The 19,626-nt window shown below is 47.3% G+C and overlaps 1 protein-coding gene across 1 annotated transcript in view; it reads right to left on the bottom strand.

Annotated features, from left to right (window-relative positions):
* Positions 1-19,626, bottom strand: part of LOC120946085 (FRAS1-related extracellular matrix protein 1-like) — a 208,926-nt gene that overhangs the window by 160,385 nt on the left and 28,915 nt on the right. Inside the window, exons 8-11 of the mRNA XM_040360818.1 lie at positions 13,769-13,900; positions 9,373-9,717; positions 5,739-5,881; positions 2,986-3,182 (exon numbers count right to left, since the gene is read on the bottom strand). Of these exons, the coding sequence (XP_040216752.1) occupies positions 2,986-3,182; positions 5,739-5,881; positions 9,373-9,717; positions 13,769-13,900 (817 nt within the window). The remainder of the gene's footprint in view (positions 1-2,985; positions 3,183-5,738; positions 5,882-9,372; positions 9,718-13,768; positions 13,901-19,626) is intronic.

Here is a 19,626-nt window from a genome sequence, read left to right as displayed (position 1 = left end):
CCGACAAGAAAAATTTTGATCGCCTGTATGCAATTCCGACGCGCAAAAAATGCATGCTTGGAATCAATTCGACGCATGCTCGGAATCGTTGAACTTCATTTTTCTCGGCTCGTTGTAGTGTTGTACGTCACCGCGTTCTTGGCGGTCGGAATTTGGTGTGACCGCGTGTATGCAACACAAGTTTGAGCCAACATTCCTTTTGAAAAAAATCCACGGTTTTCTGGTCAGATTTTCCGATCGAAGGTACGCGGCAAAAGTGTAATGATTCAGACATCTGAATTGTTTGTCTTTTTTTTTTCATCCATGTCCAATATTGACTTTTAGAAGCGCCATTTGACATAATTACAGAGCATCCGGAAAGTATTCACAACGCTTCATCTTGTTATGTTACAGCCTTATTCCAAAATGGATTAAATTCATTACTTTCCTAAAAATTCTACAAACAATCCCCCATAATGAGAACGTGAAAAAAGTTTGTTTGGAAACTTTGCAAACGTATTAAAAATAAAAAACGAATAAATCCCATGTACATAATTTACAGCTTTGCCATGACACTCAAAATTGAGCTGAGATGCCTCCTGTTTCCACTGATCATCCTTGAAATGTTTCTACAACTTGATTGGAGCCCACCTGTGGTAACTTCAGTTGATTGGACATGATTTGGAAAGGCACACACCTGTCTATATAAAAGGTCCCACAGGTAACAGTGCATGTCAGAGCACAAACCAAGCCATGAAGTCCAAGAAATTGTCTGTAGACCTCGGAGACAGGATTGTATGAAGGCACAGATCTGGGGAAGGGTACAGAAACATTTCTGAAGCATTGAAGGTCCCAATGAGCACAGTGGCCTCCATCATCCGTAAATGGGAGAAGTTTGGAACCACCAGGACTCTTCCTAGAGCAGGCCGCCTGGCCAAACTGAGAGATCGGGGTAGAAGGGCCTTAGTCAGGGAGGTGACCAAGAACCCGATGGTCACTCTGACAGAACTCCAGTGTTTCTCTGTGGAGAGAGAAGAACCTTCCAGAAGAACAACCATCTTTGCAGCTCTCCACCAATAAGGCCTGTATGGTAGAGTGGCCAGACGGAAGCCAATCCTGGAGTTTGCCAAAAGGAACAGAAGGACTCTCAGACCATGAGCGACAAAATTCTCTGGTCTGATGAAACAAAGATTGAACTCTTTGGCCTGAATGGCAAGTGTTATGTCTGGAGGAAACCAGGCACCGCTCATCACCTGGCCAATACTATCCCTACTGTGAAGCATGGTGGCAGCATCCTGCTGTGGGATGTTTTTCAGTGGCAGGAATTGGGAGACTAGTCAGGATTGAGGGGTAGATGATTGCAGCAATGTACAGAGACATCCATGACGAAAACCTACTCCAGAGCGCTCTGGACCTCGTACTGGGGTGAAGGTTCATCGTCCAACAGGACAACGACCCTAAGCACACAGCCAAGATAACAAAGGAGTGGCTAAGGGACAACTCTGTGAATGTCCTTGAGTGGCCCAGCCAGAGACCAGACTTGAACCCAAATGAAGATCTCTAGAGAGATCTGAAAATGGCTGTGCACCAACGCTCCCCATCCAACCTGATGGAGCTTGAGAGGTCCTGCAAAGAAGAATGGGAGAAACTGCCCAAAAATAGGTGTGCCAAGCGTGTAGTATCATACTCAGAAAGACCCAAGGCTGTAATTGGTGCCAAAGGAGCTTCACTAAAGTATTGAGCAAAATCTGTGATTTTATTCATTTTTTATTTTTAATAAATTTGCAGATTTCAAACAAACTTATTTCACGTTGTTATCATGGGGGATTGTTTGAAGGATTTTGCGGAAAATAATTAATTTAATCCAGTTCAGAAAAAGGCTGTAACATAACAAAATGCGGAAAAAGTGAAGCGCTGTGAATACTTTCCGGATGCTCCGTATGCTGTTGCAATCAGTGTCCTCTAGTTCAGGGATCTCCAAACTTTCTAAACAAAGGGACAGTTTACTGTCCTTCAGACTTAAGGGGGCCGGAATGTGGGCATTGGGAATATCAAAGTTTCCCAGTATCAGTGGGACTAAACAATGCCCCATCGTTGGTGTTAGTGGGAGGAATATCACTCCATTGTTGGTGTCATTGGAAGGAATTGTGCCCCATTGTTGGTGTCATTGGGCCCAATTGTTGGTGTCATTTGAAGGAATTGTGCCCAATGTTTGGTGTCACTGGGAAGAATTCTGTACCCTTCATTGGAGTCAGTGAAGGGCAATTATTCTCTATTTTTGGAATTAGTGGATAATTCCCCAAGGGCCGGATAAAAGCAAGCAAAGGGCCCATCCCATCCCCCCTCGGGCCGCAGTTTGGAGACCACGGCTCTAGCTGATAGCAGTCTCTCTGCTACTTAATGGATACATTTTGAATCCTAATGTTTCACCACCAATGCAAGGTGGACTGCCTATACTCACCACCGATGCAGGGGGGGGCCCATCTACACTGACCACCAAAGCAAGGAGTCCCATATACACTCACCACCATTGCAAGTGGGACCATATACACTCACCACCAATGCAAGGGGGCCTATCTACACTGATCTCCAATACAAGGGGGCCAGTCTACACTAACCACCATCGCAAGGGGGTCAGTCTACATTTACCACCAATGCAAAGGGGCCAATCTAAACCCATCATAATGCAAGGGGGACCATCTGCACTGACTACCAATGCAAGGGGGCATGTCTAAACTGACCACCAATGCAAGGGGGCCAGTTTACACTCACCAACAATGCAACAGGGCCCATCTACACTCGCCACCAATGCATGAGAGCCCATCTACACTCACCACCAATGCAATAAAGCCCATTTACACTCACCACCAAAGCAAGGGGGCCCATCTACAGCCACCATCAATCATTAGTTTGCCCCCCTAAAGTCAAAAGGACAGTAAACTGGCCCATTGTTTAGAATGTTTGGACGCCCCTGGTGTAGTAGGAGATCTATTATCTGACTCATACCTCTGGGACATCAGAGAGCGACACGGTTTGGTGACGGTGTACAAGAGCTGACTATGCGGTGACTCGGTGTCGGTAAAGTGAAGTTGATTACGGCCGATCCTGGTCACCTCGTTCTCTTTCACGATAAGATGTCTTGTACTTCCAGATACTTCTTTGGGAAGCTGATCCTTCACAGAAGTTATAAGGATTACCACAACCTAAGAAAATGATCAGACATGCGTTAGGAAGTCAATCCTGGGGAGCTTTGCAGCGATCCCCTGAACAAAACTGGAAGCCACTGAGAAGAATAATCCAAGTTTTATAGAAGACAGCTTATGCTGAACAAAATCAAATACCGTATATACTCGAGTATAAGCCAACCCAAATATAAGCCGAGGCACCTAATTTTACCACAAAAAAATTGGCAAACTTTTTGACTCGAGTATAAGCCTAGGGTGAGAAATGCAGCAGCTACTATAAGTGGAAAAGAGGGTCAACAACGCCCATCTGCAGCCTCACTGTGCCCATCTACATGCCTCACTGTGCCCATTTGCCTGCCTCCTCACTGTGTCCATCTCCCTGCTGCCTCATGTACCTTGATCTCCAGCGCTGTGACATGCAGTCAGTCTAGTTGACGGCCGTGCAGTGTAACAAAGCCCCGCCTCCTCCTCGTCTCTCATCCATGATGAAACATTGACAATTTTTTTCCCAGCAGCGAGTCAGTGTCCTGCCTATCACAGGTTAGAACGAGGAGGCGGCGGAGGCGGGGCTTTGTTACACTGAACGGCCATCGACTAGACTGACTGCATGTCACAGCGCCGGGAGATTAGGCACGACCGCGCAATTGTCAGTTAAATCAACGCAGTCTGGGTAAATGGGGTGGGAGAGCAGGCAGCTCTGTGGGTGAGAAAGCGGGCAGTTTCGCGGCTCCGTGGATAAAAGTGAGAGGGCAGCTGGGTGGCTCGTGGGTGAGTAGACAGCTGGCCAATCAGGGAGCCAGCAGACGAGGGAGCTGAGAGATGACATCATCTCTCACCGCCCAGCACCCGCCCTGCCTCACTGCAGTTCAGTTCTGTCCTCACTGTGCAGGCAGCCGGGAAGCAGAGAGATGACATCATCTCCCTGCTGCCTGGCTAGTTATCTGCTGCCTGACTTGCAAGAGACCACCTTAGCAGGAAAGTGACACAGCAAGTGACAATCCGCAACGTGTGGCAAGTGATAATCCGCAACGTGTGGCAGGCAAAGTGGCAAGTGACAATCCGTGACGTGGCGAATGACAATCTGCAACGTGTGGCAGGTGACGTGGCAAGTGACAATCCGCAACGTGTGGCAAGTGACAATCCGCAACGTGTGGCAGGTGACGTGGCAAGTGACAATCCGCAACGTGTGGCAAGTGACAATCCGCAACGTGTGGCAGGTGACGTGGCAAGTGACAATCCGCAACGTGTGGCAAGTGACAATCCACAACGTGTGGCAGGTGACGTGGCAAGTGACAATTTGTGACGTGGCAAGTGACAGTCCGCAACATGTGGCAGGTGACGTGGCAAGTGATAATTCCTAACATGTGGCAGGTGACTTGGCAAGTGATAATTCCTAACATGTGGCAGGTGACTTGGCAAGTCACAATCTGCATCTGGTGACGTGGCAAGTGACACGCTAAATCTGGTGATGGGGGACGGATGGCAAGTGACACCCTGAATTTGGTGACAGGTAACGATGGCAAGTGAAACGCTGAATCTGGGGGCAGGGGACGGGTGGCAAGTGACACGCTGAATTTGGTGACAGGTGACGATGGCAAGTGACGCTCTGAATGTGATGGCAGGTGACTGTGGCAAGTGACACTCAGTAAAGTAGAAATATTGGGGTAGATTCAGTGATACGGCGGCGCAGTGTGTCGTCTTTACGCTACGCCGCCGTAAATTACAGGAGCAAGCGCTGTATTCACGAAGCACTTGCTCCGTAAGTTGCGGCGGCGTAGCGTAAAAGGGGCCGGCGTAAGCGCGCGTAATTCAGATGATCTGGTAGGGGGCGTGGATCATTTAAATTAGGCGCGTTCCCGCGCCGAACGTACTGCGCATGCGCCGTCCCTAAAATTTCCCGACGTGCATTGCGGGAAATGACGTCGCAAGCGCCATTCACAGACGACTTACGCAAACTACCTAAAATTTTCAAATCGCGACGCGGGAACGACGTCCATACTTAACATTGGCTGCGCCTCCTAATAGCAGGAGCAACGTTACGACGAAAACGACTTACGCAAACGACGTAAAAACTACCGCCAGGCGCACGTACGTTTGTGAATCGGCGTAAGTATGTAATTTGCATACTCTACGCTGACAACTACGGAAGCGCCACCTAGCGGCCAGCGTGAGAATACACCCTAAAATACGACGGTGTAAGAGACTTATGCCAGTCGTATCTTAGGCTAATGTCGGCGTATCTAGCTTTCTGAATACAGAAAGTAGATACGCTGGCGCAGCTTTGGAATTATGCGGGGTATCTATGGATACGCCGGCGTAATTCTTTCCTGAATCTACCCCATTGTACTTTCATTCTTGAAAGTAGGTGCGTGAATTGGGGCAGGCTTGTAGGGGCCCCATAGCATTACTTTGCCCAGGGGCCCATGATGCTATTAAGATGGCCCTGAGCCCAACCACTAAAATCTTATATACGTATTTAACATGTTATTACAATTTAATTTTAAAGTCGTTTTTATTATTTACCTACACTATATCTAAATGGAAAGTTCTGGAATTTAAACAGGAGGAACTCACATGCTTGTCAGAGTAGTTGGGAGGTTGGTGGCTGTCTGACAACACAAACTCGAAGGAGTCCTGGAAGATCTCGTCACCAAAGTGTCTGTAATAGATGAGGCCGCGGAAGAGATCCCTCTGCAGGAACGTCGGTACCGGAACACCTAGGACAAACCACAAAGTTTTTACCTTCATTGGTGATAAAAGCCTCCAAAAAATGTATTCTGGCACTTCTCTCCTTCATGTGAAAATCATCATTTTTTTGCTAGAAAATTACTCAGAACCTTCAAACATTATACATGTTTTTTTTTTTTAGCAGACACCCTATGAAATAAAATGGCGCTCATTGCAACTTTTTATCTCGCACAGTATTTGCCCAATAATTTTTTAAACGCCTTTTTTTAAGAAAAAATGGTTTCATGTATTAAAAAACAACAAACAGTAAAGTTAGCCCATTTTTTTGGTAAAATGTGAAAGATGATGTTACTCTGAGTAAATAGATACCTAACATATCACGCTTTAAAATTGCGCACACTCATGGAATGGCGCCAAACTTCGGTACTTAAAAACCTCTATAGGCGACGCTTGAATTTTTTTTACAGGTTACCAGTTTACAGTTACAGAGACTAGTGTTAGGCCTAGTACAGACGAGAGGATTGCTCCGCGGATACGGTCCGCCGGACCGTATCCGCGGATAAATCCTCTCGAGGATTTCCGCGGATTTTCATTTTCATTTTCATTTCGAAATCCGCGCCGAAATCCCATCGCGATGACGTGTCGCGCCTTCGCCGCGATGATGACGCGGCGACGTGCGCGATGCTGTCATATAAGGAATTCCACGCATGCGTCGAATCATTACGACGCATGCGGGGGATCCATTCGGACGGATCGATCCGGTGAGTCTGTACAGACCAGCGGATCCATCCGTTGGGATGGATTCAAGCGGATAGATTTTAAAGCATGTCTTCAAATTTTTATCCGCTTGAAATCCATCCCAGGGGATAAAAATCCGCGGAAACAGATCCGCTGGATTGTACACACCATAGAATCTATCCGCTGGAGCCGGTCCGCGGATCAATTCCAGCGGATGGATCCTCTCGTGTGTATGGGGCCTAAGGCCCCATACACACGATAGAATCCATCCGCAGATAAATCCCAGCAAATGGGTTTCTGCGGATAGATCCTATGGTGTGTACACGCCAGCGGATCTTTATCCGCGGATATATCTCCCCTGGGATGGATTCCAGCAGATCGGATATTTGCTGACATGCACAACAAATCCATCTGCTGGAATCCATCCCAACGGATGGATCCGCTCGTCTGTACAGACTCACCGGATCCATCCGTCCAAAGGGATTCCCCGCACGCGTCGTAATGATTTGACGCATGCGTGGAATTCCTTATATGACAGCGTCGCGCCGTCGCCGCGTCATAATAGCGGCGACGGCGCGACACGTCATCGCCAGAGGATTTCAGCGCGGATTTCAATGCGATGGTGTGTACACGCCATCGCATAGAAATCTTCTGAAATCCTCGAGAGGATTTATCCGCGGATACGGTCCGCTGGACCGTATCTGCGGATAAATCCTCTCGTGTGTATGGGGCCTTAGAGTTGTTGCTTGCGCTCAAACGCACGCGGCGATACCTCTCACATGTGTGGTTTGAACGGCGTTTGCATATGTGGGCAGGACTTACGTGCGTGTCTGTGCGTTTTAAATTGTTTTTTTTTTTTCCTTAATTTTTTTTATTTTTACACTTTTTTCTATTTTATTTTTTTGATCACTTTTATTCCTATTACAAGGAATGTAAACATCCCTTGTAATAGGAATTGTTAGTGACTGGTCCTCTTTATGGAGAGATGTGGGGTCAATAATACCTCACATCTCTCCTCCAGGCTGGAAAGCATAAGATCGGGAAAAAAATCACCGATCTCATGCTGACAGCCGCGATGGCGGCTTGGTTTACTTCCGGGAACGTGGGCGTGGCGCCCAGGCCTCCAACGGTCATAAAGATGACGGAAATCTCTCTCATTGTGAGCCGGCGCCGGACGATTCTTTCTCCGGGCCCCCCGATGGCACTGGAAAGCCCAGAGAAGCACCGGATGGTGGCGGGAGGGGGGGTTAAAAATTCACCGATCTCATGCTGACATCATAATGACGGTCATAAAGATGACTGGTGACCATCTTGGTCATCGGAAATCTCTATGGTCGTGGGTCGGCACGGGACGATTCTTTCTCCGGGTCCCCCAATGGCACGGGAGAGCCTGGAGAAGCAGTGGATGGCGGCGGGAGGGGGGGAAATTCAGCAATCTCATGCTGACAACCACGATCACAGAAGAGATCCCTCTGCAGAAGTTTTGTTTTCGTCTGGGAACCTGGGCGTGACGTCATCACGCCCGGGCCTCTGGCGGTCATAGAGATATCATTGTGAGCCGGCGCCGGACGATTCTTTCTCCATGCCCCTGATGGCACGGGAGAGCCCGGAAAAGAACCGGATGCGGCAGGAGAGGGGGAGAAATTCACCTATATGTTGTCAGCCGCCTTTGTTTACTTCCGGGAACCCGGGCGTGACGTTATGGGCCTCCCACAGTCATAGAGATGACTGGTAACCATCTGATCACCAGAAATCTCTATCGTCGTGAGCTCGCGCCGGACGATTCTTTCTCCGTCCCCCGATGGCACTGGAGAGCCCAGAGAAGCACCGGATGGTGGCAGGAGGGGGGGTTAATTATTCACCAATCTCATGCGGACAGCCGCGATCGCGGCTTTGTTTACTTCTGGGAACCCGGGCGTGACGTCATAACGACGGTCATAACGATGACTGGTGACCATCTTGGTCATCGGAATCTCTATCGTCGTGGGCCAGAGCCAGACGATTCTTTCTCCGGGTCCCCCGATGGCACGGGAGAGCCTGGAGAAGCAGTGGATGGCGGTGGGGGGGGGGGGGGCGGGAATTCAACGATCTCATGCTGACAACCACGATCACAGAAGAGATCCCTCTGCAGAAATGTTGTTTTCGTCCGGGAACCCAGGCGTGACACCCGGGCCTCCGACGGTCATAGAGATAACATTGAGAGCCGGCGCTGGACGATTCTTTCTCCATGCCCCCGATGGCACGGGAGAGCCCGGAAAAGCACCGGATGGCGGCAGGAGAGGGGGAGAAATTCACCAATCTCATGTTGTAAGCCGCGATTGCGGCTTTGTTTACTTTCGGGGACCCGGGCGTGACGTTATGGGCCACCGACAGTCATAGAGATGACTGGTAACCATCTGATCACCAGAAATCTCTATCGTCGTGAGCCGGACCATTCTTTCTCCGGGCCGCCGATGGCACGGGAGAGCCCGGAAAAGTACCGAATGGCGGCAGAAGAGGGGGAGAAATTTACCAATCTCATGTTGTCAGGCTTTGTTTACTTTCGGGAACCTGGGCGTGACGTTATGGGCCTCCGACAGTCATAGAGATGACTGGTAACCATCTGATAACCAGAAATCTCGTCGTCGTGAGCCGGATGGCACGGGAGAGCCCAGAGAAGCACCGGATGGCGGCGGGAGGTGGGGTGGGGGATTGAATTCACAGATCTTGTGCGGTAGGTAAGTGGTTAAAGAGGGGAAGACTGCTGGACTACAAGTAGAACACACCTAGAGGTGGCATTTACCGGGACTCTCGGAGGAATATCTCTTCACCAATTCTCCAGCTTTCGGTGGCCTGGTGATATTGTAGAGGATGTGGTCATCGCTGGAATCCATATCGGTTGCCAGTAACATGTCTTTCTCGATGAGGATGGAGGAACCTTCCAGGAGCTCGAAGCCCACATTGTTGACCAGGAAGGGGGGGCTGTCGTCCTTGGGGAGAATGTTGATGGGGAATTTGTGTCGGATGCTGTGCTTGCCATCGAAAATTCGGAAGACAATGAAGTCTTTGGTGGTGTCGCTGTCATCGTGGTGATAACGTACGACGCCATCTTTGATGTCCTGGACAGTGAAAACGAAAGCCTTGGAGTCTGATGAACGGAATAAAATGATTATTACTAAACTTCTTCGAAGCTGAGATTTTTTGGTTAAAACAAATTTTATTGGCCCAGATTCAAGAAGCAATTGCGCCTGTGTAACCATAGGTTACACAGCGCAATTGCTTACTTGCCCCGGCGTTACGAATGCTCCTGATTCAGGAACATCGTAACGCCGACTGCAGCCTAAAATCTGCGTGGCATAAGGCTCTTATGCCACGCATATCTTAGGCTGCATTCTAGCGATGACCGCTAGGGGGCGCTCCCATTGTGCTCAGTGTATAGTATGCAAATTGCATACTTACACCGATTCACAACGTTGCGCGAGCCCTGCGTACGCAATTTACGTAGTTTGCGTACGTCGGGTTTCGCGTAAGGTTGCACATCCTAATAGCACGCGCAGCCAATGCTAAAGGATACCCGTCGTTCCCGCGTCACGATATTTGAAATCTACGTCGTTTGCGTAAGTGATTCGTGAATGGCGCTGGACGCCATTCACGTTCACTTTGAAGCAAATGACGTCCTTGCGACATCATTTGCCGCAATGCACGCCGGGAAAGTTTCCCGACGGAGCATGCGCTCTACGCGGGAGCGCGCCTAATTTAAATGATTCCCGCCCCCTACGGGATCATTTACATTAGGCGCCCTTACGCAGGGCAAGTTTACACAGCGCACACGCAATTTACGGAGCTGCAGCTCCGTGAATTGCGGGTAACGCAGTAAATTTGCGGGGGCGCAGGGCAAAAACGCCGCCCTGCGCCAGCGCAAATAAGGGGCAAATCTACCTGAATCCGGGCCATTGACTTTTGCAAGACATAAATTGCATATACAAAATGCACAGGTTTGTAGACATGTTGGGCCAGATTCTCAAAGAGATACGACGGCGTATCTCCTGATACACCGTCGTATCTCTGAGTTGCGTCGGTCGTATCTATGCGCCTGATTCATAGAATCAGTTACGCATAGATATGCCTAAGATCCGACAGGTGTAAGTGACTTACACCGTCGGATCCTAACTGCAATTTAAAAAAGGCCGCTGGGGGCGTTCTCGCTGATTTACGCCGAGAATATGTAAATCAGCGAGATACGCCAATTCACGAAACGTACGCGGGCCCGACGCAGTCACTTTACGCCATTTACGTAAGGGTTTTCCCGGCGTATAGTTACCCCTGCTTCTATGAGGCGCAGCCAATGTTAAGTATGGCCGTCGTTCCCGCGACAAAATTTGAATTTTTTACGTCGTTTGCACAAGTCGATCGCGAATACGGGACGTACGTAAACGTCGAAACCAATGACGTCCTTGCGACGTCTTTTGGAGCAATGCGCGCTGGGAAAATTTACGGACGGCGCATGCGCTATTCGATCGGCGCGGGGACACGCCTGATTTGAATAGTACACTCCCCCTAGCCGCGGAATTTGAATTCCGTCGGGGGAATTTACGATACGCCGCCGCAAGTTTTGAGGTAAGTGCTTTGTGAATCAAGCACTCGCCTCAAAAACTTGCGGCGGCGGATCTTAAATCACATAGGTTACGCAGATCTAAAGATCCGCTAACCTATGTGAATCTGGCCCGTTTAGTTTCGTTCCGAATTAGTTTTTTAACAAATTTTGACATTTCGAAATTTCAGAATTTTAACATTTCCGAATGTTCAGATTTTTGGATTTACGAAATTTCGAATTCCACATTTACGATTTTTGCAAAATTTCGAATTTCTGAATTTTTGGAAATTCGGAATTTCAGAAATGTGAAAATTCGAAATTTTCGGAAAGTCGAATTTTTTACATTTTGGAAATCGGAATTTCGGAATTTTTAAATTTTGGAAACTAGGAAATTCTATATTTCGAAAATTAGAAAATTCGGAAATTCAGAAATTCTAAAATTCAGAAATGTGAAAATCGGAAAGTTTCCGAATTTTCGAATTTCCTAATTCTCAAATTTCAGAAATTCCGAATTTTCGAATTTCCGAAAAATGCAACGAAAACGAAAACTAACAAATTTTTCGGCAGTGCATGTCTACAGGTTTGGAATGTGACACCGTACAGGAATGTCAAGACATGGGGCCATAGCAGAAAATACAAACTGGTGATGACCAATTAAGTCAAAGAACCAAGAGAGCCGGGATCTCCAAACTTTCCAAGCAAAGGGCCAGTTTATTGTCTTTCAGAATTTAGGGGGGGTGGGGGCAGACTGTGGCCATTGGGAGTAGAAAATATCTCAGCGTCAGTGGAAGAAATAGTGCCCCATTATTGGTGTTAGTGGGAGAAATTGTACACCCTCATTGGTGTCATTAGGCTCCATTGTTGGTGTCATTGGGAGAAATCATGCCCCATTATAAGTGTCACTAAAAGCAATAGTGCCCCATCGTTAATATTAGGGGGAGCAATAGTGCTCCATCGTTGATGTCAGTGGGAGGAATAGTGTCCCATCATTGGTGTCAGTGGGAGGAATAGTGCCCCATTGTTGGTATCAGTGGAAGGAATAGCGCCCCATTGTTGGTATCAGTGGAAGGAATAGCGCCCCATTGTTGGTATCAGTGGAAGGAATAGTGCACCATTGTTGGTATCAGTGGAAGGAATAGCGCCCCATTGTTGGTATCAGTGGAAGGAATAGTGTCCCATCATTGGTGTCAGTGAGAGGAATAGTGTCCTATCATTGGTGTCAGAGGAAGAAATAGTGCCCCATCATTGGTGTCAGTGGGAGGAATAGTTCCCCATCATTGGTAATAGGGGAGGAATCGTGCCCCATCATTAGTGTCTGTAGAAGCATTAGTGCTCCATCGTTGGCATTAGGGGAGGAATTGTACTCCACTATTGGTGTCAGTGAGGGGGGAAGGGAATTATCATTAGCTGTGGCCTGTGGCCATTGGCAGTAGAATATATCTTAGCATCAGTGGAAGGATTAGTGCCCCATTATTGGTGTTAGTGGGAGGAATTGTACACCCTCATTGGTGTCATTAGGCTCCATTGTTGGTGTCATTGGGAGAAATCGTGCCCCATTATAAGTATCACTAAAAGCAATAGTGCCCCATCGTTAATATTAGTGGGAGGAATAGTGTCCCATCGTTGATGTCAGTGCGAGGAATAGTGTCCTATCATTGGTATCAGTGGAAGGAATAGTGCCCCATTATTGGTGTTAGTGGGAGGAATTGTACACCCTCATCGGTTGGTGTCATTGAGAGAAATTGTGCCCCATCATTGATGTCAGGTGGGAGGAATATTAGTGTCACTAAAAGCAATAGTGCCCCATTGTTCATATCAGGGGAAGGAATAGTGCCCAATTTTTGGTGTCAGTGGGAGGAAAAGTGCCCCATCGTTGGTATTAGGGGGAGGAATAGCGCCCCATCGTTAGTGTCACTAAAAGCAATAGTGCCCCATTGTTAGTATAAGGGGCAGGAATAGTGCCCCATCGTTGGTATTAGGGGGAGGAATAGTACCTCATCATTGGAGGAATAGTGCCCCATCGTTGGTGTTAGGGGGAGGACTAGTACCTCATCATTGGAGGAATAGTGCCCCATCGTTGGTGTTAGTGAAAGCAATAGTGCTCCATCGTTAGCATTACGAGAGGAATTGTACCCCATTATTGGTGTCAGTGGGGGGGGGATGATGCCCCATTGTTGGTATCAGTGGATGAACCAGTGCCCCAAGGACCAGATAAAAGCTAGAAAATGGCCGCAGTTTTAAGACCACTGCCTTAGAGAAAGGGACTTTAGGCTGGCCATACACTTTTAGATTTTTCTATATCTATTGTTTCCCCAAAACAAGATTTTTTTTTAAATTATAGGAGAGGGGAGGGGGAGGGGGAGGGGCATGGGTGGGTGGAGCCAGATTCACATTGATTGTTTTTTCAGGGCGAAGGTCCACTTTAAATGCCCCTTAAAGGGCCGGCAGCAAAAACAAATGATAATTACAGAGCTGCGTTTATTTCCGTCTTTTGTCTCTGCCTGGAGTTCAGCTTTAATGAAGTCCATAAAATCGCCGTCGGCCATTACTGAACAGCGCTTTGTGCGGAATGCGAACCCCTTTCATGAAGCACGTTCTCACAAACCTCTCAGCGTGAGACGTCCGCGATGCAACCCGTCCACTGTGACCAGGCGGACAGCTTGAATGTTATCGTTATCCACGATCTGGAAGAGATCCCAGGTGATCGGGCGAGACTGTCCCTCCAGCAAGTTCAAACCTGGGGAGCGCGGCCAATAGAAAAGTGACATCATCAACGCCGATCAGTTTTTTTTATAGCAAACTAAAACAAGCTTGTTTTATGGAGAAATGCAGCTGTAGCAATAAAAAGAGTTCAAGAAAAAAAAATCTGAAATGTTACATAACTGATACCCCCAGAAATCTGTCATTTAACCCCTTCAGCCCCGGAAGATTTTACCCCCCTTCCTGGCCAGAGCATTTTTTGCAATTCGGCACTGCGCCGCTTTAATTGACAATTGCACAGTCGTGCGACATTGTACCCAAACAAAATTTATGTCAATTTTTTCCCCACAAATAGAGCTTTCTTTTGGTTGTATTTGATCACCTCCGCGGCTTTTATTTTTTGCGCTATAAACAAAAAAAAGAGACACAATTTTGAAAAAAAAAGCAATATTTTTTACTTTTTGCTATAATAAATATCCCCAAAAAATATAAAAAAAAATGCCCTCAGTTTAGGCCGATACGTATTCTGCTACATATTTTTGATAAACAAAAGAACAGCGACAATTAAAAAAAAAACACAATGGCCCAGATTCACGTAGATGGGCGCAAAAATGTGCGGGCGTAACGTATCTCATTTACGTTACGCCGCCGCAAGTTTTTCAGGCAAGTTCTTTATTCACAAAGCACTTGCCTGTAAAGTTGCGGCGGCGTAGCGTAAATCCCCTGGCGGAATTCAAATTTGGCGGGTAGGGGGCGTGTTTCATTTAAATGAAGCGCGTCCCCGCGCCGAACGAACGGCGCATGCGCCGTTCGTCAAATATCCCAGGGTGCATTGCTCCAAATGACGTCGCAAGGACGTCATTGGTTTCGACGGACAACTTACGCAAACGGCGTAAATTTATAAATTTTCAACGCGGGAACGACGGCCATATTTAACATTGGCTGCGCCTCATAGACCCAGGGGCAACTTTACGCCGGGAAAAGCCTAACGTAAACGTCGTAACTTTACTGCGTCGGCCGCGCGTACGTTCGGGAATTCGCGTATCTAGCTTATTTGCATACTCGACGGGGAAAACGACGGAAGCGCCACCTAGCGGGCAAAAAAAAAAATTGCATTTATGATCCGACGGCGTAAGAGACTTACGCCTGTCGGATCTAATGAATATTTATGCGTAACTGATTCTAAGAATCAGTCGCATAGATACGACGGCGCTAGGCAGAGATACGACGGCGTATCTGGAGATGCGCCGTCGTATCTCTTTTGAGAATCTGGGCCAATAGCTTTTACTTTTCGCTATAATAAAAAATAAATATCCCATTTCTTTTTATATATAATTATTTCCTCAGTTTAGGCCGATATTTAATTTTTTGCGCACAAAAACAAAAATAGACCGTAAATTTAGAAAAAAACACAATATGTTGAACTTTTTGCTATAATAAATATCCATAAAAAAAATAAAAAATTCTTCATCAGTTTAGGCCGATACGCATTCTTCTACATATATTTGGTAAAAAAAAAAAATCACAATAGATTTGATTGGTTTGCGCGAAAGTTATAGCGTCTACAGAATAGGGGATAGAATTATGGCATTTTTATTATTATTATTTGTATTAACTAGTAATGGCAGTGATCTGTGATTTTTAGCGGTACTGGGACATTGCGACGGACAGATCGGGGACTTTTGACACTTTTTTGGGACCATAGGCATTTATACAGCGATCAGTGCTATAAAAATGCACTGGTTACTGTGTAAATGTCACTGGTAGGGAAGGGGTTACCACTAGGGGGCGACCAAGGGGTAAATGTGTTCCCTCTTTGCGTAAATATAAACTGCTAAATACCTTTTCTAAACAGCAGTATATAGCAGTCTTGTGACTTCTATCAGTTTCTGGTTTAAACATGTAGGAGGAGTTTTCATTCTCCTCTGACTGTCCTATGAGGCTGCATGACCCCTGACCCTCTGTATGGACAGTGCTAATTGGCCCTGTGCTGATCACATGCGCCCTCCCAAGCAAAAAAAAAAAAAAAACTCCAGCAATACACACCATACTGAGCATGTGCAGAGTGCCCCCAAGACTCTGTTCTATCAGGAGATGGATTGGGGACAGTGGAAGAAGGGGAGGATCAAAAGACAGGATCAAACAGCCTTTTTACACAAAAAGAGGATTAACCACTTAGGTTCCACAGTGAGTATAACAAGCATGCTTCACTGTATATACAGACTGATTTTACTACTGTGGGTTTAGTGACACTTTAACCGCTAACTGACCAGCTGCCGCAGTTATACTGCAGCAGGTTGGCGCGGTTGTGTAAATCGCCAGAGGTACACGTCGCTCCTTTAGGACGATCTCGCAGTGTCCCCTGAGCCGATGCGCGTGCCCGCTGGGTGGAATGTCCGTCGGGCACTCAGGATTACTCGTGACAGACTCGTGTAAACACACAGATCCACGTCCTGTCAGGGGAGTAGAGACAGATCGTGTGTTCCTAGTATACAGGAACACCGATCAGTCTCCTCCCCTAGTCAGTCGCATCCCCCCCTCCCACAGTTAGAACACACCTAGAGAACACAGTGAACCCCTTGATCGCCCCCTAGTGGTTAACTTCTTCCCTGCCAGTGTTATTTATACAGTAATCAGTGGCTATTTTTAGCACTGATCGCTGTATAAATAAAAATGGACCCAAAAAAGTGTTCAATGTGTCCGCCGCAATGTCGCAGTCCTGATAAAAAAACAATTATAATGCCATAAAACTATCCCCTATTTTGTAGACGCTATGGGCCAGATTCACATACATTTGCGGCGGCGTAACGTATTTCATTTACGTTACACCGCCGCAAGTTTTCAGCGCAAGTGCTTGATTCACAAAGCACTTGCCTGTAAACTTGCGGCGGCGTAGCGCAAAGCCGTCCGGCGCAAGCCCGCCTAATTCAAATGGGGCGTGTATCATTTAAATTAGGCGCGTTCCCGCGCCGAACGTACTGCGCATACTCCGTTTTGAAATTTCCCCCCGTGCTTTGCGCGAAATGACGTCGCACCGACGTAATTTTTTGAACGGCGACGTGCGTTACGTCCTTTCCTATTCCCGGACGTCTTACGCAAAAAAAAAAAAAATTTAAATTCGACGCGGGAACGACGGCCATACTTTAACATGGGCTGTCTATTTTTACACCACCTAAATAGCATTCGCAACTTTACGACGGGAAAAGCCGACTAGCGACGACGTAAGAGAATACGACGAACGCGCGTACCTTGGTGGATCGCCGTTAACAGCTAATTAGCATACCCGACGCGGAAAACGACGCGATCTCCACCCAGCGGGCGCCGAAGTATTGCATCCTAAGATCCGAAGGCGTACGAAGCTGTACGCCTGTCGGATCTTAGCCAAATGCCGTCGTATCTTGGTTTGAGAATTCAAAATTAAGATACGACGCGGCAAATTTGAAAGTACGCCGGAGTATCAGCAGATATTCCGGCGTACTTATTCTGTGAATCTGGCCCTATAACTTTTGCGCAATCCAATCAATAAACGCTTATTGGGATTATTTTTAACATAAAAAAGTGTAGAAGAATACGTATCGGCCTAAACTGAGGAAAAATAAAAATTGGGATATTTATTATAGCAAAAAGTAAAAAATTTGTTTTTTTTAAAAATGTTTGGTCTTTTTTTGTTTATAGCGCAAAAAAATAAAAACCACAGAGGTGATCAAATACCACCCAAAAAAAGCTCTATTTGTGGGGGTAAAAAAAAAAGAATGTCAATTTTGTTTGGGAGCCACGTCGCAATGGACGTCTATTGACGTCCTCCCGGCATTTGGGGTCCGCGCTGTAGCCGTCATTCAATCATGGCGGCGCCGGCACCAAGTGGTACTACGGTACTTATAAAACTCCATGGGCGTGACGCTTGAAATGTTTTACAGGTTACCAGTTTAGAGTTACAGAGGAGGTCTAGTGCTAGAATTATTGCTCTCGCTCTAAGGCTGCTTTCACACTGGTGCGGGCGTTTATGGTAAAAAGCTGCTAGTTTTAACTGCACTTTACTGTGAATTTAGCGGCGGTTAAAAGCGTCCTGCTAGCGCCCGATGAAGGGGTTTAATGCGCATTCATTTCAATGGGCAGGAGCGGTGGAGGAGCGCTGTGTACATCGCTCCTTTGTTGCTCCAAAGATGCTGCTTGCAGGACTTTTAACGTCCCGCCAGCTTTCACACTGAGACTGCACGGGGAGCCATTTTCAGGCGCTATTTGTAGCCCAAAAATTACCTTTCAATCGCAAGATGAAATGAACCCTAAAAAGTATAGTCGGGGGGGGCGTAAAACCACGGTTCAACCCCCTATTTTTTTTTACCACCCCTCAGCCTCCTTCTTCTACCAGAACTTCAGGTGACTAAATGGAAGCTGTAAAAAAACATTTTTTTACCCCCCCAAGGCCTTTCGCCGCATAAAGAGATTTTTTTTTTGCATGGGAATAAATTGAAATGAAGACTAGTTAAACTTTTTTTTTTCTTTTTTTTTTTCAAAAGCTGTGCTACAATTTTATAATTATTACATAAATATCCGATCATTCCGTCTATAAAAAAAAAAAAGAGTGTGAATTATATAAAAAGGATCAAAACTTGTTTACTGTTAAAAATGAAAATTTGCATTACCGCGTGTATTTTAAGAATGTACAGCGAGGAGCGCAACCGCCGAACACGGGAAGGTTTATAATGATCGATAGGAAAAATAAAGGATACCAACTAACTCACCAACCTAAGGAAGCATGGAGGATGTAACGGCCATCGCCTACCTCTGAACATACCGTATTTGCCGGTGTATAAGGCGGCTGGGCGTATAAGACGACCCCCTAATTTTCCAGCTAAAATGTTGGTTTTGTTATATATTCGCCGTATAAGACGACCCCACACTGTGCCATTACCTCACCACACTGTGCCATTGCTTCACCGCACTGTGCCATTGCCTCACCACACTGTGCCATTGCCTCGCCACACTGTGCCATTGCCTCACCTCACTGTGCCATTGCCTCACCACACTGTACCATTGCCACGCCTCACTGTGCCATTGCCTCGCCTCACTGTGCCATTGCCTCGCCTCACTGTGCCATTGCCTCGCCTCACTGTGCCATTGCCTCGCCACACTGTGCCATTGCTTCGCCACACTGTGCCATTGCCTCGCCACACTGTGCCATTGCCTCGCCACACTGTGCCATTGCCTCGCCACACTGTGCCATTGCCTCGCCTCACTGTGCCATTGCCTCGCCTCACTGTGCCATTGCCTCGCCTCACTGTGCCATTGCCTCGCCACACTTTGCCATTGCCTCGCCACACTGTGCCATTGCCTCACCACACTGTGCCATTGCCTCACCTCACTGTGACATTGCCTCACCACACTGTGCCATTGCCTCACCTCACTGTGCCATTGCTTCACCACACTGTGCCATTGCCTCACCACACTGTGCCATTGCCTCACCACACTGCGCCATTGCCTCACCTCACTGTGACATTGCCTCACCACACTGTGCCATTGCCTCACCTCACTGTGCCATTGCTTCACCACACTGTGCCATTGCCTCACCACACTGTGCCATTGCCTCACCACCTTGTGCCATTGCTTCACCACACTGTGCCATTGCCTCACCTCACTGTGCCATTGCCTCACCTCACTGTGCCATTGCCTCACCACACTGTGCCATTGCCTCACCACACTGTGCCATTGCCTCACTTCACATTGCTGATCTTCATTACTTTAGTGAGTCAGACTGCGGAGCTT

The sequence above is a fragment of the Rana temporaria genome, chromosome 7, assembly GCF_905171775.1.
Source record: "Rana temporaria chromosome 7, aRanTem1.1, whole genome shotgun sequence".
In the NCBI taxonomy this organism is placed as follows: Eukaryota; Metazoa; Chordata; class Amphibia; order Anura; family Ranidae; genus Rana; species Rana temporaria.
Note: the sequence above shows the minus strand (reverse complement) of the source record. Positions and strands in the feature narration are given on the sequence as shown.